This window comes from Carassius auratus, chromosome 26, assembly GCF_003368295.1.
Source record: "Carassius auratus strain Wakin chromosome 26, ASM336829v1, whole genome shotgun sequence".
NCBI classification, from domain to species: Eukaryota; Metazoa; Chordata; class Actinopteri; order Cypriniformes; family Cyprinidae; genus Carassius; species Carassius auratus.
This window is the reverse complement of record NC_039268.1, coordinates 7081637-7094188: the sequence shown is the minus strand read 5'-3', so window position 1 is coordinate 7094188 and position 12552 is coordinate 7081637. Positions and strand designations below refer to the sequence as shown.

General features: G+C 36.8%; 1 protein-coding gene across 6 annotated transcripts in view; it reads left to right on the top strand.

The window, feature by feature from the left end:
• LOC113044189 (TBC1 domain family member 1-like) overlaps positions 1 to 12552 on the top strand; it is a 61787-nt gene that overhangs the window by 16312 nt on the left and 32923 nt on the right. For 3 of the 6 annotated variants that reach the window (XM_026203907.1, XM_026203910.1, XM_026203911.1), the window contains 11 exons: positions 55 to 351; positions 831 to 1025; positions 3917 to 4006; positions 4564 to 4668; positions 5039 to 5171; positions 6815 to 6906; positions 7441 to 7557; positions 7740 to 7850; positions 7949 to 8035; positions 8843 to 9123; positions 10461 to 10559. In XM_026203907.1, the coding sequence (XP_026059692.1) occupies positions 55 to 351; positions 831 to 1025; positions 3917 to 4006; positions 4564 to 4668; positions 5039 to 5171; positions 6815 to 6906; positions 7441 to 7557; positions 7740 to 7850; positions 7949 to 8035; positions 8843 to 9123; positions 10461 to 10559 (1607 nt within the window). Of the gene's footprint in view, positions 1 to 54; positions 352 to 830; positions 1026 to 3916; positions 4007 to 4563; positions 4669 to 5038; positions 5172 to 6814; positions 6907 to 7440; positions 7558 to 7737; positions 7851 to 7948; positions 8036 to 8842; positions 9124 to 10460; positions 10560 to 12552 lie in introns of those variants that run through there. The other 3 variants (XM_026203908.1, XM_026203909.1, XM_026203912.1) reach the window with 2 other exon arrangements.

The following is a 12552-nucleotide window of genomic DNA, read 5'->3' as shown; positions in this document are numbered from 1 at the left end:
GGTTAGTTTACATTGCATACTTGACCTCATTCTGTTTTTGCATCTGTCCTCCAGGTTCCAGAGATCATCAGCACTCTCAGGCAGGCCGGCAAAAGTTCTGCACGACAAGAAGACACTCCCTCACCTCTGCCTAGCAACGGCCAGGCAGATGCCTCCTGCTCCACAGCAACGGCTGCTGATGCAGCTACAGCCTTTGCCAAGAAGTTTGAGGTGTTGTTCTGTGGGCGAGTGGTGGTGGCCCATAAGAAAGCACCACCTGCACTAATAGATGAGTGTATTGAGAAGTTTGGACGTGTCAGCGTCACAGGATCACTTGCAGCAGGCATCAGACGGGCTTTCTCGCTCAATCAGGTTCCAATCAACATTCATGTTTTTAGATTCTCAGTCTAGACACTAGACACTGTATAAACTAGATACCGGATATGTACTATATTCAACTTTTGGAATTTTTTTCTGACTCTTCAGTATTTTTCTGACACTTAGTATTGTGATTAATGTGATAAATTTTGCATTCGATTTTTAATTTCCTTCTTTTTATATTAACATTAGGGCTTTTAGTCTATTCAAATATTATTCAGTTGATCAAATTAATCTTGCAATGTTTGCAAACTGCAGCAAAGCACACAAGTCAGTGATAGTCTCCAATAATTACTGTAAATAATCGAATATCTTCCCCACACTGTATTATACTATATTATTATTTTACATTAAATAACATAGGTCTGGTTTTAATATGTATATTCTATAACAACCCTGTTTATTTTGAAAATGTAATTTTTTTGTCTTTTAATTTAATTTAGTGTTTAATAGATCTTTTTTTTTTCTTTTAGATGGTGAATGGAACGAACGAGGGAGCAGATGGAGGAGGAAAGCGCCCTCTGTTTTTTAAAAGAGATCAGAGTTTGCCGTTTCTGCAGGCATTGGATGAGAACGGCCTCTCAACGGAGCTCCAGCGACGGGCAGCAGACGAAGCCACCGGGGTCCAGCCCACTAGCTTACAGGAGAACAGAACCATGCTGTTCACGGTGAGTGACACACACTCTCCGCCACACACATGCGCCAATATAAGCAACTACAGCTCTTTCACCTTTGTTTAGCCCAGGTCCTTTTGTTTGTTCTTATGTAGATCACATCGAAATCTGCTTCTCATTCACCTTTTTCAGTATAAAATTAGCTTTTCCTAAATCTGTATGTTGGCACCTTAACCACATAATCCACAAAATGAATTTTAGTTGAAACACCATAGCTAAAGCAGTGCACTCTTTGTTTATAAAAAAAACAATTGCGATTGTGGATTGTATGATGATTTCAAAGTTTCTTGGTATGTTAAATTAACATGTACAAGATATAAACAACATTATCTCTGAAGCTCTACAGAAATCGGGTTGGTTGTCTTCTGACGGTTTCAAAGACGCTCTCTTAATATTTTGTCTTAATATTTTTCTGTAGAGATATGGCACACAGTGAAACATTGTAAAGTGCATGTTCTGTGGCGTTATCAGCATGACTCATGAGAGGGCAGCATGTCTTATGTTTATTCATCTGCATGTGGCACTTTTATGGTCATAGCACTGTGCAGCATCAGTCAAATGTATTTTATGGTCTTTCTTTTATTTTTCCCTCGCTCTTTCTCTCTGTCTCTCTCACTTTGAATTCCCCGTTCCTCACCCCCATGTGAAGTGTGAGATGGTATGTCAGTGTTGTGGCCTTAAGGACATAGAGATTCTCTTGAAACAAGTCCGTGCTAAAACCATCACTGCTTCTTCACAAACAAATCTGTTCAATTACAGTAGCCCAAAAATCACACTTATAAAGTCTTAAATTAAAATGGACAATTCTTTTTTGTTAATGTGTAGTGTTTATCATAAATGTTATAAATATAATAAATTATTATTATTATTATTATTATTACTAGACTCAGGGCGGGATGGGAACTTCTCCCCTCCGGCAATCTGTCAATCATGTGAGATCGCAGCAGTAGCCAATGACAGTGATCCAACGATCCATTCAGTTCCTGATGGAGAAAATCAAGTCCCATTCTACTTTTTTATTTTATTTATCTGATTTGAGAAGCCGGTTCACTCAAATATACATCACAATAGGGAAGAATAGACGAGCACCACTTCTGTTTCATACTGACGGCATGTCATTGCATTATATAAATATCAAAAATATCAAATATGTTTTAAATTGTACACTACAATTCATTAGTTAGGGGTCTGTTAGATATTTTGATTTGTTTGAAAAAACTTTCTTACATTCAACAATTTGTTGTGAAAAATACAACAAAAGTAGTAATATTGTGGTGATATGGTTTTCTACTTAATTTGTAATCATTATTTTTTTGTTCCTGTGCTGGTAATGCTGAAATTTCATCAGCCATCGATCTGTAGTATAATTATTAGTATAACAAACAGCCGTGCTGGTTAATGTTTTGTGGAAACCTCAATCCTTTTTTTGAAAATTCTTTAATGAATAGAAAGTTCATAAATAATAGCAGTTATTTGAAATAAAAATGGATCAAAATATTATTTTTGTTTCAAAAGAATGCCAATTTGTAATGACCCCAATCTTTTGAATGGTAGTGCAGTTACAAAGTGGATATAATGCTTAGGTATATTAAGCTTCTAATTAACTAGTTAGGTTAGACCAATTAATGAATGATTTGTTTTACTTGTAGTTTGATTGGTGCACATGAATATGTGAGGGGATGCACACTTTCATATTTTGTTATAGTCTAATCTAGAAGCACACAGTTAAAATTGGGACTTGTGCTGTGCCATTTAATGTTCAAAGAAGCACACAGCAAGCTAAGCATATTGTTGGCCAAATCTGATTAGCACTTCCTTTTTCTCTGACTGACGGGAAGCTGTCCGCTCCTCAGCAGGAAATTACCTAGCAATAATGTTGAGCATCACAATTAACAATTGACAAAAAAATAAAAAAACACAAGTTGCCTGCAGCAGCAGCAACAATTTTATGAAACTGCAATGCAGCCACTTTGTTCCAGGTTTATTTGTTTGGTCTTTTCTTCATAAGGAGGTCATAAGGAAGTCACACCAAATGTGTGGTGATGTGCAGGCTATTGTGTAAATTTGTGTAAGTTTTTTTTTTCTTAGAAACTGTGTTCTCAAAGGGGAAGAAATGGTCATAATGTGTGCATGTTTTCTTAATGTTTTCTGAAGATATGAACAGTCTGTGATCTTACACACAGTGACAGTATACTATAGCCTGTGCCCATAAATCAGACCAGTCTTTTTCCTGCACTTTTTTAATTGGCTGTGTTGCTGAAGAAATTATATTTAAGTTGAGCTGTGATTTTGAAGTCTGAATGGAATGTGTTTTTATGTATGACCCAGTCTCTCATGTCACAAAGACAACACGCTTATGCTGGCCGCATGCAGAAAGCAAACATACAGTGACAGCATTTTGATCAGAGATGATTCTGAATGAACATTTGACACGGACGAAGCAATGATTTTTATGCAGTAAAGTTTATAGAAATGCTTTGGTATGATTAGTAGGCCTATGGTAATATTGTTAAAGTCTAGTCTCTGCTAGAACAATTGTTTTGTAATCTGTAATGGATTATAAGAAACACGGGTAAGATTTTAAAATGGTTTCTTCTCAAATCAATATTTCACGTCCTATTTATGTGGTGAAAAGCTGGTACGACTGTATCATGCTTGAACTTGTACCACCAAGGAAAACTGGAGGCGGGTCAAATATAATTGTTACACAAAGATCTAGTCTCATAGAGCAAATATGTGCATGGGCATCTAGTGAAAACCAAAACACACACAAACATTAATTTGATATGCTGACATGATATTTACACTGCAAGAATAATTTTACTTTCCTTCCTTTTTACCTATAAACCCGCATTAATTTCTGAATTCATGTCTGTCTGTTGCAGATCGGCCGCTCTCAGATATTTCTTGTGAGTCCTGACACTAAGAAAGTGGCCATAGAGAAGAGCTTCAGAGAGATTTCCTTCTGTTCTCAGGTCTGTTGATGATAGGCTGTTGTGGCAGCCAATTAGTTCTCTTGTTTAAACATAATGGCTTTTTCTCAAATAGAAGTCTGATCAACAATCAGGCATGATTGAGCAAGATCTCAGTTAAAATAGTTGAATGAAATCTGAAAAGAAATCAGCCCTTGGTCTTTGTGCTTGTCCAGACTTTTTGTAAATATTTTTAAAGTGCTGTTCTATTGAGCTTTTTACTTAATCGTAGAATTCTAAAAAAAATTATCCACAACTGTATTAACATTGATAATAATAAGAAATGTTTCTTGAGTACCACAAAGGATCATGTGAGACTGAAGACTGAATTAATTGTTGCTTTGCAATCACAGGAATAAATTACATTTGAAAATATATTAGAATAAGTTGTAAAGATATTTCACAATAACTGTAATAAATAAATGGAACTTAAGTGAGCATAAGAAAATAATTTCAAAATCATGAAAAGTCTTGAACAGTAGTTCAGTTGTGTCTAGCTGGCCCCTTTAATTTTTTTCCCCTAATGAATTTATCTCTTTGTTTTTTCTTTTTTTCTTTAGGGTATTCGTCATGTGGATCACTTTGGCTTCATATGCAGGGAGTCGGTGGAATGTGGAGGCTGCCAGTTTGTTTGCTATGTTTTCCAGTGTGCTAACGAAGCTCTGGTGAGAACCATGGATAAATAGATGAGGAGAGATGAATACACTGTTTCAGTTTGAAGAACAGATTCAGAATAGTTGCTTTAGAGAAGGCAGAAATTTGATGTTATTGTTCAGTCAACTGAGAATGAAAATACTTATGTCTTATGTTACTGTTTTAGCATACAAAGAACAATGCAATTTGTACGTACAAAAATATTTTGTTGCATATTGCATATACTATCTATCTTGAAATTATGACATTTTACTTCAATGAATTTATAGCTATAAATCGTATACTTCTGTGGGATGGAGTTATTGTTCTCTTAACTCTTTCCAATCTGTCAAGTTAGATGCTTACATCTGTTCTGTGGGAATCTCGCTCTTTCATGTTTAGGTGGATGAGATCATGTTGACTTTGAAACAGGCCTTCTCTGTGGCCGCCCTCCAGCAGAACAGTAGGACCCAGAGTCAGCAGTGTGACAGTTGTCCCCTACAGCAGCTGCACAAGCTGTGTGACAGAATAGAGGGTGAGACGACATCTTTTTGTCATATCACTCATAGCTATCATGTTTTATCCCTGTATCAGCCCCTTCCTCATTCTAACTCTGTTCCTTTATTTTTGCACCTGTCAGAGGTTCTGAGTAACAAATCGTCTAGTGCATACTTTTATTTCCAGATTTTCTGCTACACTGCTAAGAAATAGTTCATCCAAAAAGTACAAATTTGTCATCACTTCCACTTTTTCTTGAAACCTAGAAGGAGATATTTAAAAAAGAAAATACATGTACTTTTCTGTGATGCAAAGCTGAATTTTTAGCAGCTTTTCCTTTTACTCTTCAATGTCAAACGATCCTTCAGAAATCATTCTAATATGGTAAACTGATGCTCAAGAAACATTTCTTCTTTTTATTAATGTTAAAACAGCTATGCTAAATAATATATTTTGTAGAAACTTAGGATTCTTAGAAACATTTCTTCTTTTTATTAATGTTAAAACAGCTATGCTAAATAATATATTTTGTAGAAACTTAGGATTCTTAGAAACATTTCTTCTTTTTATTAATGTTAAAACAGCTATGCTAAATAATATATTTTGTAGAAACTCAGGATTCTTTGAATTTATAAAAAAAAAATTTTTTGTCACAAAGTAAAAGTACTTTCACTTTTGATCAATTTAATGCATCATTTCTGGATTAAAGTATTGATTTATTTTAAAAGAAATCTTACTCACCATAGATGCAGCTTGACATTGAGTTTGGCTTTTTTACCCTTTTTGGCTCTTTTCACTCCCTTGGTCACTATACTTTATATATATATTTTATGGAATATATATTTTATGGAAGGGGCAATAGAAGAATTTTCTAGTCCAATTTTAAAGTCCAGTTCTTGCTACTAAAAAAACATTAACTATGACTTTTGCCTCAAACTCCTAATTTGCTGCTTACTAATAGTACCGGTAAGTATTGTAATAGTAAGGTAGTTAAGGTTAGGTATGATTATGGATATGGTCATGCAGAATATATGCCTCATAAGCACTAGATAAACAGCCAATATGTTAATAATAGGCATGCTAATTAACAAAGTTAATAGTTAGAATTGGTCCCTATACTCAAGGGTTACCGAATTTTCATAATATCTGCTTTTGTGTTGCATAGAAGAATTGAATTCGTACAGAATTGAAATAAAATGTGATTAAGTTAAATTTTATGTGAATGGTCCCTTAAACACACCGTAATAATGACATCATTTTTTTTTTTTATAAGTGAAAAGTGAAGTCACATACAGCCAAGTATGGTGACCCATACTCAAAATTTGTGTTCTGCATTTAACCCATCCAAAGTGCACACACACAGCAGTGAACACACACCCGGAGCAGTGGGCTTATGCTCTGGTGCCCGGGGAGCACCATTTATGCTCTGGTGCCCGGGGAGCAGTTGGGTGTTCAGTGCCTTGCTCAAGGGCACCTCTCTCATGGTATTGTCAGCCCGAGACTCGAACCCACAACCTTATGGGTAGGAGTCAAAATCTAACCACTAGGCCACGACCCCGACTTCCCACTATCCAACTAATAAAGTTGGATGATAGATTTATTTATTTCAGAATTCTATGGGATGCTGTAGTAGTGCATACTTGTGTTTTATTCTTTGTGAATGTCTGTGGTTATGTGCAGGTCTTCATCCATCCAAAGCTAAGCTGGAACTGCAGAAGCATTTGGCAGGTCTGGATAATCAGGAGCAGGCAGCTGTGTTTGAGAGCACCATGGTGAGTTCAGTTATCCCAAGCTTAAAACCGCTATAACACACTACACAAATACGCTTTAGCTCCAATGTTCTTAGGATAAGCAGTGTGTGTCAAATCCTTAAGTGCGGCATTCAAGGAATGTGTGTTCTGTTCAGAGGGTGTGACTGGTGTAAAAGAAACCAGTTAGTCCACTCGTCTAGCATCCTGAAACTACAGTCAAACCTGAACGACTAAACCTCCTGATGATTAATGGACTGATATCCTCTGTAATATTAATTTAAATATACCTCTTGATTTAAATATATTGATTTTAGAATATGACCCCGTTCATTCACATAACTTTTATAGATAATATTTAGTAGTTTTGGTCCTCAGACTAGCTTAAATTGTTGTTTTTGTGAAAATATTATAATATGATCTTTAAAAATGCAAGGTAAATTCCTTCTGCTCTCTGCTGGGTGGATTTCCTTCTGACAACGTGTGTTCTGTAAGATCAATGATGCCACCTTGTGGAAATGTTGCAGAAATTAAACTATTGTTTGTGTGTTTGAACAGAAAGCCAGGCCGAAGTCAGATCAGGAAGAGAACGAGTTTATTGTGTCATGTCTAAGACGACTGTATGAGGAGAGACAAAAGACACACACTCACACACACAGTGGACAAACAAAAAAGGTACACCTCCTTTTAATGTCATCAAGCTCCTTATGGACTCCCATTATGTCAGTCTGTTTTAAAAGTAAAAGTGAAAAGTAAATATTACACCTCACTAAAAGTACAACTGAGATCTCGGGGTATGGGATATGGATGTCTGTCCATACACAATTCTGTATGTGTGCATGTGTTCGACTTCTCAGGAGGTTGCTGTGAATGCAGAAGGCACCGTCAGTTCCAGTCGAGTGCGTCTGGAGGATCTCAAGACTAGAGCAAAAAGATCCCTCACTGAATCACTGGAGGGGATCTGGAAGGTATGCAAACATTTTACACATTTTGAACATGAGAAGACAATAGGACTTGTAGCAAGATACATGTAACTAATGGACAAATGGATGTCTTTATATAATAGGGCAGCAGTAAGTCCAAATCCCAGAGGGAGAACAGTGAAGGAGAGAGCAACTCGTCCAGCTCCAGCACACTGAACAGCACAAATCAGGTCGGTAGAGCTTACATCATCAAGATATTTTAGTGCTGGGAAACTCTAAAAATGTTTTAAGTGCGATTAATCGCGATGCTATACACAAAATTCAGGAATGAATTCAAAATGAGTAGATTGTGCACTTTTTCATTTAAAAATTGCAAAATTGCTATATGAACAAGAGTGCAATAACATTTGGGTTGCAAACACTTTAAACAAATAAGGTGCTTTTTTACAGCACTATTCCTTTGACATAGTAGCAGTTGAAATATTTCTTGTAAATCTCAACTTATTTACATTTAGTCATTTTTGCAGACGCTTTTATCCAAAGCGATTTACAGTCCGGGGTACATCAAGCGATTCTTATTACATAGGCAAACAGACACAGGAAGTGCTTGTAATACCAAGTTTAAGACATTGTTCAAATAAGTACAAGCTATAAAGAGAAGGAATAAATAAGGAGCAAATCTACTAACAAGCTTTTCGGTCATGCTGGACCTCAGTGTTCACATTCTATTGAAACCTTTCTTCATACCTATCTTTTTTATCTTTTTTACCCCTTTTGGAAGAATTTATTAATGACTTGAAATCATGTACAGTATCATATGGATTGAAGAGATTGCAAGATACTCCTTTTCCCTTTCCCATGTACTTAGTCCATAACTAGCCAGGGTATCCTTCAGTAGCTTAATGCTTTTATGTTATTATGGTCTCAACAGTAATATGACTAAAAGCTCTCAAATGAACCGTATTTCTTTTAAAATAGCATCTTGACAAGCTTGTGTTTTGGCATGGTCATTGACATGTTCTATTTTGATTTTAAAGGAAACATCATTGGAGGAGCCCCTCTGCTCTTTTCTTCCCTCCACTCCACTCCGCTCCCACAATTCCACAGGGGATCTGAAGTGTTTTGAAGGCTCAGTGGCATGTCCAGAGGGTCCTGAGAGCCCACCTCTGGCCTTCAGGAGACGTGCTAGCACAATTAGTCACTCGCCCATGCTGTCGTCCTCAGAGCCTAGTCTTCCCCCACAACAACCTACTGCCGCCACCAAGCCCAAACTGGTCCGACACTACTCTGTCAGCACAGATTCCCCACATCAGAGCAAGTGAGACAGTGTGTGTGTGTGTGTATGCTAGCTGCTTCTTTTAATCACTGTACATAGTTTGTAGAGCTGTAATCGGACCTTAAAAGTTAGGCCCGACAGGACCCGAGCCCGACAGGTTTCGGCCGGAGCCCGACAAGTACATTTTGATTGACAGCTTTTTTAAAGCCCGAACCCGTTTACAGCCCTACATTATTCAAATGTGCGCACGCACACAGCTCTTTTGCCTTTTGTCAACAATGAGTAATTTATTCATGTTTTAACATAATTTACTCATAACTAACGTAGACTAGACCACTTGGAAGTCGGAATAAAGAAATAAAATAAGTCCTCTGTGACATCGTAACATCTCAGCATTCTAGACATAGGCTCATTTAACCTATAAATAGACCAACGCACCAATAAAAACGAGTCATTAAAATTTTTTTTAATTAAGATTAATTTTAAATTAAGATGGGTATTTGGCAATAACGAAATTAAGATAAAGGCTCCGCCGGATTTGCTTTATTTAATAAAAGAATAATGCCAACATTAGCGTAAATACTCTGTCAACATTATGCATTTAAGACTCAATGAATATTTAGTTATCATTTGAAAAACCTTTTTGTGGAGGAAAATGACTGAATCCACTGTAGATGGCTTCAGCGCGTTCTTGCGCTCACTGATGGTGCGTCATTATTCACTCATTATTCTCATTATAAGCATGGTCAAAACTTTTCCACACCTCAGAGTTTGCTTTAGTTGCTGGTGCAACCAAAACGTAATCACCAGAGGCAAGTCTCCGTTACACCTGCTCAGCGTTCATTTTCGCATCTTTCTCGCGCTAATCGAAACACATCACATGACCGCTCGTTTACCTCGCAAACCGGAGCGCAAGCCCGAGCCCGGCCCGAGCCCGCGTAAGATGATAGAAATTAAGCAGACGGGTCCCATCGGGTTCGGGCAAAGATCTTCAGCTTTGTGTCTGTGGAAACAAAATGTGGACAAAATCCAAACCACCAACTACAAATTCAAATTGGAGATGTGTTTTTAGTTGTGCACCCTATTCACTTAATTCAAATAGAATTACATTTGAATATTAGCATTTTCAAATATTTCAAATATTTCATAATCTGTTTACATGTCAAATTTCACTGATACCTGTTAGTCAATCACTGTGGGAGGTGCTTTTATAGAAGGGTGTGTGCATTTCTCTTTCCTGTTCTTGCATCACATTTTTTTTAACCTGCAGTGTGAATTCAGTTCACTGTGTGCTTCTCTTTTTCATTCTGTGCATCTCTGCTTTCGTATTCCTTTGTGCCCGCCTTTATTTTTTTCTATCCTTTCTGTATTTTCATCAGTCCTTCCTCCCCTCCGGCCCCTTCCTCTCCTGTGTGTCAGCGGCCATTGAGGCCTCGTATATTTGCTCTTGATCATTCCTCCCGGCCCCTCAAGCGGAGGTGAGGTGTGTGTATGTGTCTTTCTCTGTACTACTGACAGGGTACTGCTTTCCCCCAGCAAATTATTATTTTTTTCTGTCGTTTTTTTTCTGAAGTTTTCTGTGCTTTTTGTGTACAAGTTTGTGAAAAAACATCGGGGAGATTTTACTAAAAACAAATTGAACTTGGAGACTGGTTTTGACAGCTAGGTTGTTGAGGACATAGGAGATGACTAGGTTGTGGTCTAGTTAGACCTCTCTTCTACATCAGTACTGCTGCCTCCATCAATAGCAATCAGGCCTTTCAATTAAAATACTCTGTTTTCTTGTTTGCATAAATTGCATCAAGCCAACTCAAGGTCAGCCTATAAATAAATAAAATTGATTACATATGCTCTTTTGGACCATGTGAGTAAATGATGAAAGAATTGTCATTTTTAGTTGGTTGAACTATAACTCGTTATTTTTACTGTGAAAATATACAATTATTTATTTAATGATATGATACTCTAAATAATAAACTAAACCTGCCAGTACGTGGTGGCAAATGTCTTAATGATTAAGTCATCGAGTCATTTATTAATTCGTTTGATTCGTTCAAATGGCTGATTCATTCAGGAGTGAAGTAAATGGTTCTTTATGAATGGTTCATTGAATCATTAGGCTTGTTCGACTTGAAGCCAATCATCAAGAACCAAAAAGAAACATTTAATTAGTACCCATTGTTTCTCTGTCTGTACTTGTACTGTGAACAATGACAATAAAGTTGACAGATGAATTGAGTGCATTTAAGTGCCATTCAGTTAGGGTTTTAAATAAAGCATTTTCTGAGATGCACATTAAACATTAAACACATAAAACATTAATTAAAAAAATAATAATTTATCTTTTAATTATTGAAAATTAAGCAAACTTAACTTTTTGGTAAACAAAGAGGATTTACTATTAAAAATAAAACATGGAAGAAATGTTGTTTGATTAAACCTTAAAAAATATAATGTTTGATTGTTTTTTTTTGTAGTAGGCTATGTACATTCTGCTGACTTTTATTTTGATGGGTTGACGTACCTTTACAGTTCTGTGTATGTGATGTGATGCTAGTTTTACGGTTCAAACGGTCAAATGCTCATGAAGTGACTGTCAGAGCAGTTCTGGAGATGTTGTTCACATGTTCACGTCCTAATTTAGTGCAACAGCAGACGCTGAAATCACTGGAGCATCACGCGTGCTTCAGTGTGTGTGAGATAAAGGAAGTCGCGCTTCTGCTCCATTCATTAACAGAGACACGCAGAACATGCAGGATTCATATTTAAATAGACTGTTCCCGGCTTAATATTTACAGATATTAGTCCATATCTTGATGTAATTGCAATGACCTATTTTTGATTAATTCATTCAAAATTTGCCAAATTTACATTTACATTTAATCATTTAGCAGACGCTTTTATCCAAAGCGACTTACAAATGAGAACAATAGAAGCAATCAGACCAACAAGAGAACAACAGCAGTATACAAGTGCCATAACAAGTCTCAGTTAGTCTAGTTCAGAACGCATATCCAGGGAATTTTTAATTTAATTAATTTTTTTTAATAAATGAAAAGAAGGAAAAGTGCTAGTATTAGTTGGTTAAGTGCTGGCGAAAAAGATGAGTCTTTAGATGTTTCTTGAAAATGAGTGTGGGAGGTCATTCCACCAGCTGGGAACAGTCCAGGAAAAGGTCCTTGAGAGTGATTTTGAACTTCGTTGGGATGGCACCACAAGGCGTCGTTCACTTGCAGAGCGCAAACTTCTGGAGGGCACATAAGATTTAAGTATAATAAAACATCAAATTCTGTGCCATTCCGCGTTAAACTGTAAATTCAGTTTTTATGACTGGATTTCGCGATTCCCTTCGCGTTTTCTGCATTGCGGAAATCATAGGGCCCTAGTTGTGGTACGCCAGCTCTATCTTGCAATGGACACACGCCACAACGTTCTCTTTACGTTTGCCTGCGCCCTCAAATCAAAACACTC